At 38.8% G+C, this 22,755-nt stretch overlaps 1 protein-coding gene across 2 annotated transcripts in view; it reads right to left on the bottom strand.

The window, feature by feature from the left end:
* Nucleotides 1-22,755, bottom strand: part of nbas (NBAS subunit of NRZ tethering complex) — a 261,417-nt gene that overhangs the window by 87,795 nt on the left and 150,867 nt on the right. For both annotated transcript variants that reach the window (XM_043677491.1, XM_043677501.1), the window contains exons 35-40: nt 19,795-19,875; nt 18,342-18,506; nt 18,146-18,259; nt 14,648-14,771; nt 7,539-7,615; nt 56-193 (exon numbers count right to left, since the gene is read on the bottom strand). In XM_043677491.1, the coding sequence (XP_043533426.1) occupies nt 56-193; nt 7,539-7,615; nt 14,648-14,771; nt 18,146-18,259; nt 18,342-18,506; nt 19,795-19,875 (699 nt within the window). The remainder of the gene's footprint in view (nt 1-55; nt 194-7,538; nt 7,616-14,647; nt 14,772-18,145; nt 18,260-18,341; nt 18,507-19,794; nt 19,876-22,755) is intronic.

Here is a 22,755-nt window from a genome sequence, read left to right as displayed (position 1 = left end):
TACATACATTTCTATTGTGACTGGATTTAATTTCTAAGGAAAAGTAAGCACTAACCCTGTATATGGAGTGACACTTTTCCTTAAAACATGGACTCAAGCGAATGTAGATCTGTAAGGCGTAATAGTATCCAGCAAACTGGAGGGACAAAGCTGAATGAGGTTGCTTCTCAAAGCACTTAGTGGCATCCACAATCTATCAGAAATGAAAGAACAACAGAAATTTCATAAATCAAACTATTTACAGTATAATTGTCATCAAGGACTAATTTATCCTTAAAAAGTAAACTTTAACTTCAGCTATCTGGTAGGAAAATGCTGAAATATTTTAGGATGCTATTCAATATGTGAAAAGTCCATTCAAAGTCATTTCTTTCATTTAAATGTCATAATGTATTTCATAAATAACTTGCAGATTATGGTATAGTTCATTTCCAAATCAAGTAGACTATTTCATACTTTTCTAAATTCGGCTATCCAACAGAGGGCAAACACAGAAATGTTCCCTTTGAAGGGATATTGCAGTTTGCAGACATGACACAATTCGTTCTCCAGTGCCCACTTTGTACAAATACTACTCTGCAGGTGAGCAAAATGATAATAATTACTTATATTTAAATCTTTCAGGTATTTTCAACATGATGAAATCCTGCAGTTAGTAGTAACGTTTGTACCATTTCAAAAGAAATTTTATGATGTGATTCTTTTACCATGCTGTTATTTGAAATCTTGGTCTAGGCTACATTCAATACCCTGCTTCTGCTGTTTGCAGCAGCCCTGGTTGTAGTTTATACAAGATCTCGAAGTGATATTCTCTGACATTGCAGGATCACCACTAAACTGCTCTTCACTTTTTGCAATAGTATGAGTGTGGCATTTCCGTTTCTGAAGAATCTTCATTACCGCTTAGGGGACCTTTCGGTACACTGCACTTGCTTTAACTCTTCAATCACAGCTATCCACTTTAACAGTATTACATTCCCTACTCTTTCTATCACATCTCTTTCAGCTACCACCGCTCCTCTGATCAAACCTCAAATTAAAGTGAAATCTGTGATGTGATAACATGACTGAATTACTAAATTTAAAGAAATTTCTGTCAAAATCAGATAGGCATCTGTAAAATTTCAACAGGGGATAGGTGTCCTTAAAGTCTGAATCAGCGAGATGCCAGCAGGAATGGAGTTTATTGGTCTTGTTCTCCATTTTTAATTATTTCCACACAAAACCTTCAATCTGGTCTCCAGAGGACAGAGGAGCACAGCTGCTTGTTTAGGAGAATGTGGAAGACTGCATGGCAGGAGCAAGGAAGGAGAGGGGGTGGGGGGTTCGGAGAGTCAAGACTTTCCCCTCAATCTCACCGAAACAAATTAATTGACATACAAGTAATTTCTGTTTTGGACTTTGTCATGGGCAGTTTTGCTACATTTGCTAATGCAATAGTGACTACACTTTCAAAACTGAAAATTGTTTTTTAAGCATTTAGATTCATGCTGGTGGTAAATGATTTCTTTATAATCACAGGCTGCTGTTAAAACAATAATACTTTGAACACAATGACTGATAAAATCAAGGATTTTGGTATAATATGTTTACATATCAGAATGCAGGTCACATTAGGGCTGGCTCAGTGGTTAACACTGCTGCCTTAAAGCCAGGAAACCAGGTTCAAATCCATCCTGGGGTGACTCTGTGTGGAGCCTGCACACTCTCTCAGTGTCTGTGCGAGTTTCATCTGGGTGCTTTGGGTTCCTCTCTCAGTTCAAAGATGTGCAAGTTACATGGATTGGCTATGCTAAGTTGCCCATGGTGTCCAGAGATGTGCAGGCAGGTGGATTGACCATGAGAAATGCAGTTACAGGGGAAAGGGTAGGGGGTGAGAGTCTGGGTGGGATGCTCTTCAGTGGGTCAGTGCAGGCTCAATGGGCAATGGCCTGAAGGGATTCAATGATTGACTCCTAAACTGAACAAAGTTGTATGATAACCAGATAGAAAAAAAAAGCTGACGAGCCAACACGGTTTTTCACCCAATAAATTTAGTCGCAAGAAAGAAAGAAAATCTAATAAAATACCACCAACAGAAATGTTTTGTTTTCACCAAAATTGCTTTTACATTCAATGTCCCATCCATAAAACACCAATTCTTCTTTGTTTTATGATATTTATTTCCATTCCCAGCTGCAAAAATGAGACTACCAGCATACCTATCTCCATCTGTTTCTTCATGCTGCCAATAAACTTGTTCAGGATTTGCATTTTCTTTTTGCAAAATACACTTCTCCACATTACTGTGCACTGAATTACATTTACCACCTGTCCTCCCATTTTCTAAACCTGAGCAGAGCCTCATGTGCCAGAAGGTAGTGGTGTAACTCTCAGTTAATATAACATTTTTTACACTGGTCATAGATCTTCTCTCCCCCATTTTAATGCAGCGATAGTTTCATGTATTTGATCTGAATGCCAGTTTCTGGCGATTTGAGTTTGCGGCAGATCCAGAACTGTTGCCTCAATACAGGATTAATACTAGCCGATAGCTGCCCATGATGCACAATGGACAAAGTGACTCTGATTGTTAAACCCTTTGTCATGATTTAACTGGGAGGAGTGCACAGATAATCATGCCCCACCATTAAAACTCAAGACAACTAGTAAGATAACTAATCCTGGTGGATCGCTGTTCAGGACAAACCAGGTTTCGTCATTAATGGAAAATAAATTTATTGACTGCAACACACTTAGCTTTACCAAATGGCAGAGATGAGAACGAATTTCAAATCAGCTATTACACATTTTAAACTACACCCTTTCAGAAATTCTGAATATATATAAAACACATGCACACGTGCGCACAATCTATGGAAAACAAAATAGACAGAGAATGAAGTTTTGAAGATCAAATAGCCAGATCTCAAGTTAAAATGTCTCTTTCAATTTCTTTTGGTTTTAGTAATGAGAACACACTGGTGTCTATAGAGTGCTGGTCGTTCTTCATGTTGATAGTTGATATTGTGGACTCGGTCTTTACATGTTAGAATTCTTTCCTTTAAGCTTCCTTGGTTATTCAGTCCTTTCATGGATGAGGAAAGTGAGGGAAAGAGAGAGAGGGGAAGACAGAGATATGTTTTTGGTTGGAAGGTTTTGGATGTTACTGCCTGTCATGTACTTAAAGCTTTGTAACAAACAGCACCCCAATTAAAAAGACTATAATCAGGCATATTTTCTTTAATCCAAAGACTCTTGGGACTAGTTTGTCTCAAAGTATCCTGCTCACTGCTTCAAAAAGCAATAATTTGCCACATAGCTAAAAATACACATAACCAAGTTTTTTTTTTACAGGTTGCAGAACTCTCCTGGTATTTCAGTGATATAGCCATCCAACTTCTATTGCTAGAGCCCAAAGAGGAAAATATGTGGATCTTTCCACCTTCCAGAGTAACCCATGTCAGAAGAGAAAGACAGCTTCAAGAATAGCCCTCACTCCAGAAGCTCTTGTTCAATATTACGCCTTTTCTTTACAAAATATCTCACATCTTACCACTTAAATTGGCCACTATTGCATCTTTTCTTGTCTTGGCAAAAAACCCACTTGCACAGCAACTGGTTGAATTTCATCAAATGTGTTTATTCCAGCAATTAGTCAACTTATTCAAGGAGGAATGGATTTCCAATAGAATTATGGAGATATCTTTAAGATTAAGATGAAGAGACAACAGAAAAAGGGGAATGATGTGCACCTTTCAGAACTTCTTAAGGGAGAAAACTACATTTCTAATTCTGTCTACAACTCTGTTTCATAAGTAATACTAAATGTCACTTATCTTCTAATGTAAACCAGGTTACTGCATCTTTAGATCCAGATATTTTCATGGTTTCATGCTCCTTCTTCAACTTCAGTAACCAATAAAATTATCTGAAAGAATCTAGGTGAATGGGCTGTGGTGATATCTGCACTTCAAAAGTCATGCAGGAGTCCAAAGGCAGTTGAGGAAATCATCATATGATAACAGTCCTGTTGTGTTTGTAATTCAAAGTATATAAAGTTGCCAGTATTAGGAAAGCTCCCTTTAGTGACTAGTAAAACTTGGGTCTTAGGGAGACAATTATATGGATAAAAATCTTCTGGAAGTTGCTGCATCTCTAAAAGTTCACTGAATGATATGAAAACATTTGCAACACCTAAGTGCAGCTATTACTAGATGACACAAAATTAGATAAACAAGCAAAACAGATTGCAATCTCACCTCCTCTGTACTGATGGGATTCAATTTTGACATCAGTGTTGCAGAGCTTCACACGTCTGCATGCTCAACAGTTTACCAATATGTGGAACATGGTGCTTCCACTGATTCTTAAAATGTCAATAGGATAGTTATAACAAGGAGTAAAAGGAGGGTGGAAATATTGTATGATTGGGAGGTGGAGATTTCTGCCACATACTCTTGTTGAAAGAGTCCACAAATACAGACATTGATAAGACATGCCTGATATTACTGTGCACCACCCAGTTTTGGTGAAAACGTTGAGGAGGAAGCAAACATGATGCCTGAACTCTGAACTCGTAAGTACACTGTAGGCTCTGCTGCTGACCACCTTTTGTTTGTTGCTGGGCCCTTACCAGTCTCTTCTCCTTCCTTCTCAGAGTCATCTTTCCTTCCTAGACTACAGTTTATGCCTCCTACATTTCTTGTTCCTACCATTTATTCTAAACTTTAATCACCTCCACACAGTTCCGCTAATGTCTCCCTTAGCTTTCTTTTTTATCACTAAACCAAACCTTGCCCATGCATCACCATTTTTTGCTCCTATCTCATCAACTTTAATAGATTCCTGAAGAAGGGCTCATGCCCTAAACGTCGATTCTCCTGCTCCTTGGATGTTGCCTGACCTGCTGCGCTTTTCCAGCAACACATTTTCAGCATCAACTTGAATACACCATCACAGTTCATCTTTTCGCTAAGACCCAGCTCTAGCTCCCTTGATGTCATTCACATGAAATCTCATTAAAATGCGACCACCAACGTCCACGCTAGCTGATACTGTAAACCATTTCCTTTCCCTTAAAACTGCTGTCATCAAACCAGCTGGGAAAAAAAAACACCTTCGCCCTCCTTGCAAAGGGAGCCCCATCTACAATCTTTTATTCTGCTCCAAGCTACTTGAACATACTCCAGCCTCACAAATTCATAGCCAACGTTTCACCACCATACCAGTCAAAGTTAAAAATGACATAACTGTGACGGAAGAACACAGGAGCAGGAGCATTCCACCAATCAAGCCTGGCCCACCATTCAAACAGACCATGGTTGTTCATCAATAGCACACCATTTCTCCCATATTGTCCCTTGTGTCATGAGCCTTCAGAAATTTATTGATTTCTGTATTGAACAATGATTGGGCTTCTACAAGTCCATACTAGGTAGTTACCAAGATTCACCATCTTCTGCCTGAAGCATTTCCTCCTCAACTCAGTCTGAGACTCTGGACTCTCCACTTGGGGAAATGCTTTATCCACATGTACCCCTGTAAGAATTTTGCAACTTTCAATGAAACCACTTCTTATTCTCCCAATGTCTTGTGAATACCAGGCCCAGTTTCTTTACTCTCTCAAGTCACTATTTGCTACCCCAGCAAATAGTTCTGATGAATCTCTGCTGCATTCTCTTTATTGCAAGATAAACTCAGATAGATACCTCAGATAAAGAAATGAAAACTATGCATCATACTCCAGGTGAAGTCTCACTAGTGTTATATACAATCAAAACAATGCATCTTTACTTCTGTACTCAAATCCCCTTCTGATGAACATATTATTTACTTTCATAATTGTTTGCTGTACTTGCATGCTAGCACTCAGTGAATCATGAACAAGGACACCCACGTCTCTTTGGACATCAGTACTTCCAACTCTCTCACCATTTAAGAAACAGTCTACCTTTAAGGTTTTCTACTAAAGTAGACATGGTCACATTAAGTAACATGATGTATTGTATACCACATTCTTGCCTATTCACTTAACTTGTCCAAGTCCCTTGAAGCCTGCTTGCAACTGTGTCACATCTCACATTCCTGCCTGCTTTTGTGTCATCAGGAGATTTGGAAAATATTATATAGATATTGAACAGCTGTACTCCAAGCACTGGTACTGTGGTAATACACTAGTAACAGTCTACCATTCTGCTTCTCTGTTCTCTTCCCAATTAAATTCTTATGTTCTGGGTATCCAATTATCACATCCTTTGTGGCAGATTGTAACATTTCCCTGTGACAGATATTATATTGTTCATGCAGGTTGCACAAATCCTGCAATTGTTGAAGAACAAGATGCATTCAACTGGATCTAACAAATTAGTAGTAGCTTCAGAGTGGCTTTTATTTTGGTAGAAATTGTTCAGCAAATCAAAGTAAACGTGACTTGACGAAAATTATTGCCTGGACTTGATTGAACAAACTTGTGAAATACATTCTGACATCTTTCCAACAGAAAACACAGTCATAGAGTTAAAACTCATAAAAGTTATTTTCAGTCTTGGAACTTGAAAATATAAAACTGTTACGCAATCAAGCAAGCACATTGCTGACAAGAATGTAAAGAAAGCAACAACTTGTCTTTATATAGGGATTTTAACATGGGAAATATGAATTAATGTTTCAGAAATGTACAAGTTACAAGGCTATGGGGAAAACAGGAATGAATTTAATTGGAAAGCTCTAATAAAGAGCTGGCACAAGCACAACAGACTTAATGGCTTGCAAGGTTGAAAGATTACATAACTCAGAAGAAAACATTCCAAATGAAAACGCTGATATTAGGACAGTTGACTATTTGGTTAGAGGCGAGTTTTAAAGAAGTTCTGCGTGTGCATGCTGCCTGTAGTGGGATAGTACAATGGCTCAGTGTCTAGCACTGCTGCCTCACAGTATCAGGGACCCAGATTCAATTCCACCCTCTTTCTCCCAGATGTGCAGGTTAAGTGGTTTGGCCATGCTAAATTGCTCTTTTTGTCCAGGGATGTAAAGACTAGGTGGATTAGCTATGGGACTTGCAGGGTTACAGGTGGGTAGGGGAGTGGGTCTGGGTAGAATGCTCTTTAGAGGGATGATATGGACTCAATGGGTTGAATGGCCTGCTTCAGTACTCTAGGGATTCTATGATTTATATTATCCTATAAGAGGCGATGTAGTAACCATTATATTCTTATAATCAATTACATTAATTAATATTGTGAAAAGTACAAACATTTTTTGACTGGTCATTATGCTAGAAGTAAGGCCTACAACAACCCTTACTCACAGATATTTGAATTTATATGAGCCATTATCAAAAATAATGGCTATTTCATTTCCATCTCTAGGCTTCAGCAATTGGTTAGCGATGGTACACAGTTATGTGTAGTTTCTTTTAAAAACAATCAAGCTGGAAATAATTTATCCTCAAAGAAATTCAGAAATATACAAATGAAGCTGCAGTAAAACTTTATTCTGCATCATTCTTTTAAAATTGCAGATTACACATACAAGCAGAAAGTTCATTACTGTACCTGAGGCAGGGCCAGAAGGTAGGCTAGGGCTAAGGTCATGTCTTTGGGTAAAGCATCACTGGCTAGCTGCAAAAGAACTGTGAAAAGATGGTAAAAAATTCATAATGTGTAAGATAGACCACTGCAGTAACCTTCTTTAGTAGTGTTAAATTTGTGTATTAATTGCATTTGTAACTGAACTAAACATGCATACTGACTCACCTTTTACAACAAAATTCATTACTAATCTTCATTTCACAACTTCTAAAAACTTTCTGTTGTCAGTAAATAACTGATTATCCTTTGATTCTTTATCCATCACATGAAAACATTAAGCAGCAAACTGGTCTTTATACCAGGGATATGCAGATCCTCTCTCATCAAACAGAACCAAAAGTAACGGAGCACAAACTCTCACGAGGTAGGCAAGCTCTAGTCTCAAACACATCATTCACTTCAGCTCTGTTGATGGAATCTGCTTTAAGCACAACTCTATTGGCTAACACTCAAATGCGCTTTGGGATCTTTCAGAGAAACGTAATAAATGCCTATATAAGGCAAGTTGAAAGTATAAAAATGTTTTGAAAATGAACACAGCAGTTCTGTAAATGGCAATGAGGCAAATATTGAATGTCCGGATGTTTTTTGTTGGTGAAGCAAAGAGGAGGACTGGGCTAGAGAACAGACACCCCTACTTTCCTTTGAAATTTTTCTTTAAGCGCAAGATGGATTAAGTACAGGATCAAATCCTCCTCACTGCTCTAAAAACGAACCAAGCTCCAGAATTGAATCCATCCTGCGTTGTGTGACATTTCAATTTCTCACAGCAATCACTGTGGGCTGAGAGTGAGTGGGTGAGACTAATGAAGAAATTCTGAATTACAGATACTTTTCTGCTGCAAGTCACACCCACTCAGAAGGAAGCTCAGATCTGCCCACAATCATTTTGCCTGATACCAATGGATACAGTACTTCATCAGATCAATCTCAAAATGAAATTACATCCATACACTAAAAATGAAAAGGCAGTACTTGAATCCACTGTGCCATACAGATCTCACAAATTGACTTTACAACAAAGTAAATCCTACATCTACAGAATATTCATTTAGATAAGGCTATCTAGCTTTTGCATCTAAATGCACAAAAATGAAATCCAATTGAGAAACTCAGATTTCTTAACAATCGAGTATTTTATTTTAAGCTTTTAGTTTCCACCAACCCTAATTCTCAAATGATGAACAGACTTAGCACTGAATGCAATTTTAGAACAAATCATGACTGATCTAGGGTATTAGAAAGTTTTACTAATTTTTGTAACACTTGCCCAATAGCTGTGCATGAGGAGCAAATTAATCCTGACGTCATATCCAGTTAACATATGTACAAAATGGCCCGATTAGTAATTCCATTTGAGATTTCAAATCACATCATAAATGGGTATCTATTGATGGATGACTTATTCATGATCACTTCAGGTTCTGGCACTCTACTATCATCAAATAGCCGCCAATGAAAACATAACTTCAATCGTTACTGGCTCATCAATCAGAGATCCCAAGGATATTATTTAATGCTCTTAGAAGCATAATAATCTATGCCATCTACATTATATTGATACAAGCATGAACGGATAGAAAACTGTTGGGCAGCTTACTTTCTTGAAATCAGAAACCTAACACTAAATTCATTGAGCCGGAAATTTAAATTAACTCCACTGAAGTAGCATTTACACCTTTTGTAATTATGTTTCAGGCCTGAAGTTTTGACAGACAGGGCTTCTGTCATGTCAAAGGTCAGCTGCAATTTGCCAATCCTGCCCCAAACAAGGTGTCTTTTATTTTTACTGGGACAGGATTGGGGGCAAGACAGAATAGGTTTCCATGTAGTTCACAGAGACTGCTGGCTAGTTAAATGATCAGCTCCCTCCAGTCAAACTGGATTCTGGCACCCCTGTCTTGTATAATCCGGTGTGTACAAAGCAGAACAAGCTCGATCTGGTCTGTTTTTCATGTATTTTTCTGGATAGCCAGGGTACCACTTTTAAGATATTAGATAGTCCTTTGGATTTGGTTTCAGGACACCACAAGGGTGACAGATGCCCTTTGGCATTGCTATATTTAAACACATGTGTTTAAAAAGTGAAATCTGCCAGAGAATGTTCAAAGCTATCAGACAATGTTCAAAGCTGTCAAATGATTTGGCTGTTCAGGGTTTTAAAAAAGTTATTGCTATTTCCCTCTCCCTTGACATGAGTCCATGGGTTATCATTATAAGACTGGTGCGACATGACTGATTTTACTACATAACATTAGTGTGGTGGGGTGCCTGTTATGTGAACAGTTTGATTGACAGCCCATTGATTTAAAGTACAAATGCTTGTTTTCATTAGAGATTTGAGTACTTGAGTAAAATGTTTGTTTTCATAGGAGATTAGTTGAAAAAATGTTCATGTGTACTCTTTTTAATTAATGTGTATTCTTTTTAATTAATGTGAATGCTATTTTTAAATAAATGAGATAATCAATGAACACATAATTATAAATTGGATCAGCATTGCTCATGAGGTTTACTGACGGACATGTGTTTTTCCCAGGTTGGTTTTAATGGAGCTAGGAACTGATTCACCTCTCTGAAGAGAGAATAAGGTCCTCAGTACATTAGCTGAACACTCTGAAAAGCACATGAAATAGCCAAGAAAAAAGAAATCGGGGAAAAAAAAGACTATGAGTAAATGACATTCAAGAACAGTGTCCAGTTGTGCTCTAGTCTAAATCATTTAGAGCACAGTTGGATTGCTTTTGTCCTAAAATTCAATACTACCCAAAGATGACACTGAATTGACAACACATCTACCGACCCCAAACACATGCATCAGCCTTTCATAAATGTTAACTATAGATACCGACAATGCAATACCCAATTTTGATTAGATGTTAAGGAAACAAATCAACTATAAATCAACTGTTAGGAAATAGATCAACTATTTTATAGCACGGTTCTCAATCTTCACATATTATTTTCCATATACCACAGAATATTCCACAATATTGGACAAAATCAAAATCTCACAAAAATATTCTTTAATAAACATTTTGGAAACATGTTATTAACTACAGCGTTTTCACTGAAAGTGACAAAGTTCTGCCTGCCACCACGAGAGAGACTTGCATTTCAAAAAGTATGAACTTTCAACAACTGAGGTTAGTAACAGATGAAAATTTAGGATGGATTTCACTCACACAAGTTCTTAAAAAAAGTACCATGCACATTCTTGATATTACAGGTAGACAATCCTTTATCCAAAATCCAAAAAGCTCCAAAATCTGAAATTTTTTTTGTGAAATGTTTTGTCATGAACAATGTTGTTTGGCATGCAAACAGTTAACTAGGCAGAAGTGAGGACTGCAGATGCTGGAAACCAAAGTTTAGATTAGAGTGGTGCTGGACCATAAGACATAGGAGTGGAAGTAAGGCCATTCGGCCCATCGAGTCCACTCCGCCATTCAATCATGGCTGATGCGCATTTCAGCTCCACTTACCAGCGTTCTCCCCGTAGCCCTTAATTCCTCTAGACAACAAGAATCTATCAATCTCGGCCTTGAAGACATTTAGCGTCCCGGCTTCCACTGCACTCCGTGGCAATGAATTCCACAGGCCCACCACTCTCTGGCTGAAGAAATGTCTCCGCATGACCCCCTCTAATTCTAAGGCTGTATCCACGGGTCCTAGTCTCCTCGTTTAACTGAAACAATTTCCTAGCATCCACCTTTTCCAAGCCATGTATTATTTTGTACATCTCTATTAAGTCTCCCCTTAATCTTCTAAACTCCAACGAATACAATCCCACTATCCTCAGCCGTTCCTCATATGTTAGACCTGTCATTACAGGGATCATCCGTGTGAATCTCCGCTGGACACGTTCCAGTGCCAGTATGTCCTTCCTGAGGTGTGGGGACCAAAACTGGACACAGTACTCCAAATGGGGCCTAACCAGAGCTTTATAAAGTCTTAGTAGTACATCTCTGCTTTTATATTCCAACCCTCTTGAGATAAGAGACAACATTGCATTCGCTTTCTTAATCACGGACTCAACCTGCATGTTTACCTTTAGAGAATCCTCGACTAGCACTCCCAGATCCCTTTGTGCTTTAGCTTTATTAATTTTCTCACCATTTAGAAAGTAGTCAATGCTTTTATTCTTTTTGCCAAAGTGCAAGACCTCGCACTTGCTCACGTTAAATTCCATCAGCCATTTCCTGGACCACTCTCCCAACCTGTCTAGATCCTTCTGTAGCCACCCCACTTCCTCAGTACTACCTGCCTGTCCACCTAACTTCGTACCATCGGCAAACTTCGCTAGAATGCCCCCGGTTCCCTCATCCAAATCATTAATATATAATGCGAACAGCTGTGACCCCAGCACCGAACCCTGCGGGACACCGCTCGTCACCGGCTGCCATTCTGAAAAAAGAACCTTTTATCCCAACTCTCTGCCTTCTGTCAGACAGCCAATCCTCAATCCATCCCAGCAGCTCACCTCGAACACCATGGGCCCTCACCTAGCTCAGCAGCCTCCCGTGTGGCACCTTATCAAAGGCCTTTTGAAAGTCTAGATAGACCACATCCACTGGGTTTCCCTGGTCTAACCTACTTGTTACCTCTTCAAAAAATTCCAACAGGTTTGTCAGGCATGACCTCCCTTTACTAAATCCATGTTGACTTGTTCTAATCAGACTCTGCTCTTCCAAGAATTTAGAAACCTCATCCTTAATGATGGATTCTAGAATTTTACCAACAACCGAGGTTAAGCTGATTGGCCCGTTTACAGGCTGAACACACACTCACTGTATTGCCTGGCGTGTCAGAGGCTGGGAGCGGAGCTTATGGAGGCTTTTCAATCATGAGGGGCATGAATCGGGTAAATAGACAAGTTTCTTTCGCTCAGGTGTGGCAGTGCAGAACTAGAGGGTATAAATCAGGTGTGGGAGTACGAGAATTGGAAAGGCAGTGATGGGCAATGACTGCGCGCAGAGGGTGGTGCGTTTCTGGAACAAGTTGCCAGACGAGCTGGTCATGGATGGTAAAATTCCAATACTTTTAAGGAATCTGGACGTGTATTTGAATAGGCAGGGTTTAGAGAGACATGGGTCAAATGCATGCAATCGCGACTGGATCAATTGAAGATATCTGTTCGGAATGGACGAGTTCGACCGAAGACTGTGTTTTCAGTGCTGTCCATATCTAATAGGCTCGATGATAGTGCAGGTGAAATGATAAAAAAGATAAATAAAATCAATGAAGTAAAATTGTCTCAAGTTGTTGAATTCAAACAACTTCAGGTAATTTTATTTCAATTATTTTATTTATCTTTTTTATTTGTGTTTTTTTCATTGTTCTGTAACTCTTATTTCTTGATTGTCTCTCTTTCTCCCGCTCCCCACTCTCTCATTACCTTTGTCCTCTTCTCTTCCCCCTTTGCTACCCTTCTCCCCTGTTTTCCATTTTGTCTCTGCTTCACCCATCCCCCACATATTTTGTCACATAGCACTGGCTACAGCCTGCGTCATTCACGGCTCCTAATCTCCCTTAGATCTCTCCATGCACTCTCATTATCACCTTTCCATCTGGAGCCCTGACTCACCATCTCTCAGCCTGGTGTAAACAGCTCCCTAATTCTCCCCCTTTTTTATCTTTAACAAAGGATCAGTTCGACTCGAAACGTCAGCTCTTTTCTCTCCTTGCAGATGGTGCCAGACCTGCGGAGACTTTCCAGCATTTTCTCTTTTGGTTTCAGATTCCAGCATCCGCAGTAATTTTATTTTATTAATGGCTCTATGATATTGCTGGTGTCATGATAACTCCAGCTTCTATGCATGAGAGGTGAGCAAGCGAATGAATTCCCTCTGGAAGACGCGTGACAAGTATTAACAGAGATCAAGGAAAATAACATGAACGAATCTTTGATTTGAATTGAAGCCTGAACTCTGGTTCTGCTCCGACAGTGTGCCAGGTCTGCTTAATACTGCATATATTTCATGATTTGCATTTGTTTGTGAAAACAATTGAGACTGATTGATTTGCTGCAGACAACATCCAGCAGTCATCATGGGTACGGCGATCAAGTCGTGCGTCTATCCCTGTTTAATGTTTTATTGCGCAGGTGAGGCTTCCTGTGTCGTGGTATGGTGGAGCACGTTGTTTGGAAAAATAGCAACGCAGCTGAGATCCGGCATGGGACCAGCGGGTTGATGTTCCATGACAGCGATGGTCGCCTTTCGAATGAGCACACATCTCAACCGACCATGTGACAAGTTCTTGCAGACAGTGAAAGTAAAAGCCACCACCTCTCTGTCTTTTCGATAAGTTGAAAGACCATGGAGGTTTAACTGCCAGTCCTGATCCCCCTGTAACCAAGTCTCTGTGATGCCTACTACATCATAATCATTCACTATTATCTGTGCCATTAGTTCATCGGCTTTGTTATGAATGCTACGAGCATTCAGGTAAAGTGCCTTAATGCTAACTTCCTTATCATTAGAGATGTTGGAAGTCATATGTCCTAAGTTATCTTTGCTTTTTACTGCACAGCAAGTCAGGCAGCGTCCGAGGAACAGGAAAATCGACGTTTCGGGCAAAAGCCCTTCTTTAGGAATGGAGTGAACAGTTAACCCAAGTCGACACCCACTCGAAATGTGTCACTCAGGTGCGACATGTGGGGGCGTGGCCCAGCACTGACAGGCCTGGATTCTCTCTCAAGGCCTGTTTTACGTAATAAGTCTGCCCCTCCCCTAAGACTTTATAAAATTTCACCATCAACCTGTCACTTATTCTGAAATTTGAAAACTTTTGAATTCTGAAAAACAGCTGGTCCTGACAATTTCGGATAAAGGACCGTGTACCTGAACTAACAATCTGCACACTGTTGCTGCAATAAGCAATATATTTACGTGTGTCTGCTTAATATTTTTCACGATGTACTGTTGACATTTTTGCATACACATGATATGTCAAAGGAATTTGATTTCTATTGATTATGAGACATTTTTAGTAGAGATAACATTGCAAGACTGAGTATGGTGTAAAACCAGATACAATTTGTAACAGGGCCTACTGACAATAACTTTTACCTTCTGTGGCAGGAAATAGGTTTTCCCCTTCACTTTTGGTTTCAGACAATTTTCCAGCTCTCAACAAGACTTCTGCAAAGTTCTCCAGAGCACTGTATTGATAACTAGTGTAGTTTACTTCATTCTGCATGAGAGAAAATATATATTAGAACATCACGAATTTAAATGAACAAAATTAAATTACTGCCTACTCCTACCAAACTATCCTGTTGATTTAATGTGTAAAGAATACTTCATTTTGAAGAATCAACACAACCCTTCTCACTTGCTTTTTCAAATGAGTACGTTAGAAACTATGAGGGAGTGACTAGATCCTACAAGGAGGTGCATTTTAATTGCCAGGATACACCTGTGTGAAGTTTCACCATCAAAAATTGCAAAGAACAACTAGCAGTGTTTGGAAAATGAATCAATATCATTGACAAGGGAAAAAGATCAAAAGCAGACAAGGTTGGAGATTTGTGTTATTAAACAATATGCTAGCTTTATGACTGAGTCCAATCTCAATTTTATTAGAGACAGCATGTCCTACATACCTTACCCATCCAAAAACTAAGTGGGCACAATTATGGACATTCCCCAAAACCTAACCAGATTTCCAATCTGGCCCACGCGGTGCTTGCCATGTCAGTAGGCCATCTGTGAAACAGTGGTGGTGGCCTTGAATGGCAGTAGGAATAGGCATTAAAGTAACAAACTCCAATCTATTTAGAAGTTGCTGTTCCAAACACTTGCGTTATTGTGGCCATTACTATAGCTGGGGCATTACCACTTATGTCGAAAGGTCCTCTTGGTCCTCTGAATGACCTAATCTGCAGCCAGTGACTGTGAATGCAGGTGTCATAGTGCCTCTCTATGTACTACAGCAACTCCCAACCCTGATAGTAGGGCTGTAAATTTGTTCATGCTGCACACCTTTTCTTGGCCCTCCAGACTCAGCAATCAGTCTACTGTCCTAAAAAGGAGATGGCCAGTTAACTGACTCCCTCTTTCAAAATTGTCTTGTGGGCTTTGCTATTGGTATTTTTGGTTATCCTGACGTGAATTTCATCCTAATGGCAAGGTCAACACCTCAGAACAAACATTCAGCCCTACATGTCAGCTTTAAACATAACAGCAATGAACATATTTCTGAGTATGCTTGATGAACTGAACAAAATAATTCACAGGAACACAAGAACAGGACTTCCTCAAGCCTGTTCTGCCATTCAATGAGATTTGTGGCCTAGTTCCATATACCTGCCTTAAGCCAATATATCTAAATACCTTTGTTTAATAATAATTATCGATCTTTCTCAGATTTAAAATCTACAACTGATCGAGCATCAGCTCTTTGTGGAAGCGTGTTCCAAACCTCGACCACCCTTTGTGTACAAAAGTGCTTCCTAACATCTCCATGAACAGTTTGATCCCAATTCAGAGACAATGTCACATAATCAGAGAATCCCCAACCAGTGGAAATAGTTTGTCTTTTTCAGTCCTTTTCTTTCCTGTTAATTTCTTAAAGACTTTGATCAGATCACCCCTTAATCTTTTAAATGCTTAAAATTTCTTTAATTTTTAAAACTGGCCTAATTTCTAAAATTTCTCTTTATTACTTAATCCATGAAGTCCACGCTTCATTCTTGTAAACCTACGCTCTTCTCTCTCCAAGGCCAATACATCTTTCCTAATGTGGTGTCCATTACTGAGCCATTGGGTTTCTTGGAAAGAGGTTGCAATATTAGATAACACACTCCATTAGCCACTTTCCAACTTGTATTTAGACACGAGAGTTCAGTGAACTCTGGAACTAAATGCAATGAATAGTCATCACAATTGACAATGTGGTTCAGTACAATTCTTGCTTAAAAAGACAAAAAAATTATCTTAAAGTGATAAAGCAACCTAGATAAATCACAAATTAATTCCAAATGATAACAGGAATTTATTTTTTATATGAATTTTAGTGACATGTTTAATAATCCACTGGATCTGACAGCCAAATTAAAAATAGTCAATTGATATTATGAGGGGGTGGTTGAGAACATGGCTGGATCTTATTGTGACATAGAACCTGAAAATGATAGTATTCAATAATTGTGAAACAAAAACAAATTGCTTGAGAAACTCAGCAGATCTGCTCGCATCTGTGGGGAGAAAGCAAAGTCAATGTTTCAGGTCCAGTGACCTTTCTTTAGAAAAGATCAATACTTGTGCTGTTTGACCCAACTTTATGCTAACATGCTCTGCACCAACTTGCAATATCTGAGAATGAAAAAGACATCAAGGACAAGACATTTGATGTGTAAGGGTGGGTACTTGCTTATTACACCTGCTCTGGACCTAGATCCTATAAATTGTGAGCCAACTACCCACACAGGAATACACCAGTTGGCAGAGTCTGTTCAAATGTTAACAAAGCAGAACATCCTGGAGAGGATCCTGTATCTGAGGTGATCAATATTGATCCAGGTCACAGGCCTATACTAACTTTGCTAACCGCCATGACAGTGATTGGTGGAGAGCCACTGATGGAGTAAGCTTAAATTGAAGGATGTCATGAATACTTAGTGGGAATGAAGATGGTCAGCAGAAAATTAAAGTTACTTAGATATAGATTAAGTTTTGTCTTGTACCAGGTGTCCCATTGGCCTTACTGCACCATTATCAATTTACACTGTCAGCAGTTTGCAATTCAAAACAATTGGAGTTAAAGGGTGAAGAAACATCCCACGAGAAGCTCAGTTCCACCAAATTCTGGGTCATTATAAATGATCCAAAAAAATCATGCAGCTTTCTGCAGCACTTTCAATTGTTAGAATATCATCTCCAACACCAAAAATGTAACTCAAAAGAAAACAAAAATACTAATAGTTTTGTAGAGAATGAATTCCTAAACCAAAAAGATCAAATACATTAGTGTATCAAATATTTTGGATAATACAAACAATATTATAGGATACACATTATCAATAATCAATTGAAACCTAGAAAATAAATCTCAGGTAAATTTTCTCAATTAGCCCTAAATATTCAAATGGTCTGTACAAGACAAATAGTTTACTGCTGCAATTTTTTTTGTTCAGCTGTTGAGTAAAGGGAAACTTTATCTGTCTGTAACAGTAGCAGGAACCTCTCAGTTCTCTATTTGGGGGCGACACGGTGGCACAGTGGTTAGCACTGCTGCCTCACAGCGCTAGAGACCCAGGTTCAATTCCAGCCTCAGGCAACTGTCTGTGTGGAGTTTGCACATTCTCCCCGTGTCTGCATGGGTTTCCTCCGGGTGCTCTGGTTTCCTCCCACAGTCCAAAGATGTCCATGCTAAATTGCTCGTAGTGTTAGGTGAAGGGGTAAATGTAGGGGAATGGGTTTGGAGGGTCGGTGTGGACTTGTTGGGCCGAAGGGCCTGTTTCCACACTGTAAATAATCTAATCTAATCTAATCTATTATTGATAAGTGTGACTACTCTACCTTTGAAAGGTAATTTAGTGCAAATCCTGGACTAGTTTGACTTACTTTGTCAATGAAAGGATCATCGATGAGGATCTCATAAAAGGGATGACAGCCTTGTTTTTCCAAATCTCCATTTACACCGGCCTCACGTCTTAATGTTGCTTCTCGTCCTTGATCCTAAAGGAAAATTACACTTTAAAATGATAGAAATGAGAGAATCTAACTTCTATTTCTTCAGCTATGATCAAAAAGGCCTTACATGTAAAGGCCGCAGGTAGCTGAGGGACTTCTTCCACCACTGCGCATCACTGACAGCATGCAACACTGCTTTAGTTGTCATTGAAGTACTACTGAGAACCTCCATAGTCTTTGCAGTTGTCCGATGAAGCAGATCAGATGAATTATTTGAAACTTTTATTTCAATCTAAAAGTTTGAATCAAAAAGCAAAATAATTAGTGCTTTAAAAGAAATGGTTCCTAACAAAGCTATGGCATTCAAAAGAAATGAAGTGGTTTGTTAATGTTTTGGAAAAATTAACCAACACTTTAATGGTAAGTTTCAAAGCTTTCTTGCACTATTAGTTAATTGGCAAGAGTATAAGAAAATTGTTATTGGACTAGGCCAAACCACTCAAAACATTCTTAAGCTGGCAGCCCAGACTGTAACTTTGCAATTTGTTTCGAAAATTACCCAGAGTAAGTTAGCTAGGTTGACTACTAGGTTTTAAAACAGACAAAAATGTATTCACAAAATTACAGAATGGAATACAAAGAACAAAATATAGAATATCCACAGAACTCAGATTATCCCAAACTCGACTTAATTATGCTGTTCTGAATATACACAACAGTCCCAATAAACACAGAGCAAAACGTGAAACAAAGGCTTACAGGTCGAAGTTAGAAGGGCAGAAGAGAGAGCCTAGCAGCCTGTTTCCACACAGCCCACAGCTGATCTGACTCTAATTCAACTTCTGAACTGAACTGCTCAGCTAGTGAGCTGGCCACGCCTCACTGACCTATACAGGTTACTTCTAAAAAAAAAAGCTTTGGCCTGAAGTCTCATCTGTTTATGTAAAAGACCTTTCATCTCTGTACCAAACGACTCTATTCGGAGCCTGAGTGGTTTACAACCCCTCTGATAAAAACCAAGGACACTGTATCCTTGACAAAAAGAAAAAAAGGACCAGCTTTGTGACAAAGTAGAGATTTCAACTTTCTTTTTCCTCAGTTGTCATATCATCAAACAATATTCCAAAATAAAAATCATAATTTTATGTAATTTTTTCTCTGACAGGCTGCTTCATTTTTAACATCATCTACTTGATCTTATTCTTTCTTACAAGGATATGATTTACATTTTTTAAATCAAATTCACAAAAAGAAGAACATGCCACAATGTACAATCCTGTCTCAATTAATCCTAAAACTTTATACAGATTGGTAACCTGCTTATCAGATTTAAGATGTAAGCAGCTGTCATAGTGCTGAAGTATCGCAGGCTGCTTTGAAATGCCACATAAATAAAAGTTGCTGTTGATATTTAAAATAAACAGGTTACCTGAATTACAAGGCATTGAAAGTAATGGATGCATTTTATTATTCACACTCTCTAAGTTATGAGACAACAGTTTATCTTGTGCATTAGATGGGATGGTAAAATCCTGCTTCAGAAAGGCGGGAGAACCCGCTGAAGATATGCCAATTCTGACCTGCTGAGCATTGCCCGTAGAATTTAAAGACTCGCTCCTCTCTGATGGCTCAATCTGATAATTTACAGCTTGATACAAAATCTGCAAAATTAATTCAACAAGAAGCAGTGATTTAGCACCTTGCAATTATAACATTGATTACTTTCAATGAACTATGAAACACACAAGTATATTGATCTTTTCTAGCATAAAATGTTTGAATTTTTATGTCTGTTGAGAAAGTACTACTCCTCAAATAAAGCAACATTAAGAAATGAGTCACAAAAACTAACAAATTGCAGGGATACATCGAATGTAACTGTCTAATGGCTCAACAAATGAAACAAACACTTTGCATAACTAGAAACTGCTGCATTCAACATTAATTCACACACACAATTGCTTCAAAGCTCAATTCAAAAATGGTTCTGCATTGTTCAGATAATTAGTCTAAATTAAAAACTGACTTTCTTTCTTGGAGGATACGGTATAGGAGTCAAGAATTACTGTCAAAATGACATTGAATTTAATGGTATTTGCACTTAAATCACATAACTACTTCCTACGACAGTGGGTTTGTAGCGAGACCTGAAAGTAGCATCTTGCAATCCAATTTAACATTTAAAATCATAAAATGTTGCTAACTTTCTTACGACCAGTCAGATACAATCTAAACAAGCCACAGAAAGTTATGGCATGCTAGCTTTTGTCAAGATGCCTTTGTAAAGGTATGATGAGTCTTAAATTACTAATCTCTGTGGCACTGAAAATTAAATTTATAAATGTGGAATCTTATTACTTCAGCTTTTAATTGTTGGATTTTTATGACTGCTTTCATCAAATAATTATTTGTCTCCCTTTATTTTGTTTACTGTCCCTGAGACCTGCACACTTCCTGGTTCAGGCTTTGTGCAGTTCATGAATACTATCTCAGTCTGGTTACTTACAGATAGAAACACAATTGCCTGCATGGTTGTACAAACATATATGTAATTTGAGAATAATTTCCAATGCTCTGACAAAAATATTTGGAACAAAATTTATTTCATTTTAATACAATTATATTAGCTAAAGTACCATGTGGTTTGTTCAGTTAAAAGTAATTACATTTTTTGTTCACATTATTTAACTCTAATAACATCATGGGAAATGATTAATAGATCTGGTCCCAAAATCCAAACACCATTCCATCTGAAGAGGACAGAAGTTATTGTTAATGACTCTCAAGAAATGGATATGAATTATGCCTTAGGTGACTTCAAGGACCATCAAAATGTCTAGGTACATACTTTGATTTTTCTCATTGATTGTGCCAGAGAGAGTTTTTCTATCTGAATTTTGACTTCACATTTGAAAACATTGTGACAATTGTGGTGACATTTAAATGAAACAAAGTGAGCCAAAAGGCAAACAAACTGAACAGATAATGAGATTGACTGCAATGTAGGCAACTGGAGCACTGAATGAGGGGCAAAGTGAGGGTGGAGGAGAAGGGAAGGAAGATGGGAAAGGAGGTGCATTATATCTTTGTGAATGTGTGGTTTGAGATCTTCGTAATCCAAGTACAATGTAATGGTTAGTTTTAGGAATTAGCATTGAAGAGTAGAAAATACGATCAAAACAACTGAAGCATGTGCAAGTCTACTGCACTTAAAAGGATGAGATCATGATGCTTTAACAGATTAATAGCTAGATCAACAGCAGGAGAGCTTGTTGAACTGAGGCACCTGAACTGCTTGCACTATTTGCAAGTCCAGAGAGACGGAGTGATCCGGGAGGTAAAACTAAATTAATTAAATGAATTTTGTGAATTCTGAAAGGCTGTTAAAAATCATTCACTTGCTCAGATCAAAGAGGAAATTGTAAATGAGGATTTGGAACTTGAAAGTCAGGTTAAGGACAACTCAGCAAAGGCAACGTTGTCTTGAAAATGGTTGCAGCTTATGCAGGATCTCTGATTTCAATTTGTGTGCTTGCTGGGAAATGTCCAGGACATTTTGGAACTGGAACAGTGCTGACGCAAACGAGTAGCTCCAGTCACCATGACCGCTAGTGCAAGCAGACCCCTCAAAATTAGGGTTTACAACAAATCCCAAGAAGTTTGTGGTTCAATGCAAAAAAGGTGAAGGCTAAAGAGAAACACTCTGAGCTTTTAATCCTCGTTCAGTGCAGCTGAGTGTGGGTTGAAGGAAGCTGCAATTAGTATATGCTTGATGCAGTTGAGAAAAATTGGAACCTCGAGAAATTCAGCAACAGCTTAGGGAAGTTAGCTGATTGATAAAAGCTGAAACTGTTCCATTAATTATATGCTTGACAGCAATTCAGGGGAACTTTGTCTCGGGAGATGAGATTGAACTACCGAGACGTACAGTCACTGAAGCATTCAGAACACGGAGGCTTTGATGGTATTCTAAGACGGAATCTTCAAAAGTGAAGAATTAGAATCCCTTGCAAAGGAAGCAAGAGTTTTAATGAGATTTGGTGACCCACAATGTCTTGGTTAACTCAAATTTAGCTCATGCTAATCCCAAATGTTAAAAAGCAAATTTTTCCGTGTGTATTGTTTGATGATTGTTTTACTTTTCTAATTTTGTATAGTAAAATTGACTTTGTTTATTCCAAACTATGGACACTTATGAAGGCAGGGAGCCTCCGGGGTGGAGAGATAAATGGAAGGGGGGTGGGGGGAAGGTAGCCAAGAGTACAATTAGGTGGATGGAGGTGGGGACGAAGGTGATAGGTCAGGGAGGAGGGTGGAACAGATAGGTGGGAAGGAAGATTGACAGGTTGGACAGATCATGAGGATGGTGCTGAGCTGGAAGGTTGGAACTGGGGTAAGGTAGGGGGAGGGGAAATGAGGAATGTGGTGAAGTCCACATTGATGCCCTGGGGTTGAAGTGTTCTGAGGCGGAAGATGAGGCATTCTTCCTCCAGGCGTCGGGTGGTGAGGGACGGTGATGGAGGAGGCCCAGGACCTGCGTG

Source organism: Chiloscyllium plagiosum, chromosome 3 (genome assembly GCF_004010195.1).
Source record: "Chiloscyllium plagiosum isolate BGI_BamShark_2017 chromosome 3, ASM401019v2, whole genome shotgun sequence".
Taxonomy (NCBI): Eukaryota; Metazoa; Chordata; class Chondrichthyes; order Orectolobiformes; family Hemiscylliidae; genus Chiloscyllium; species Chiloscyllium plagiosum.
The sequence above is the reverse complement of the archived record's forward strand: the minus strand, read 5'-3'. Positions and strand labels throughout refer to the sequence as shown.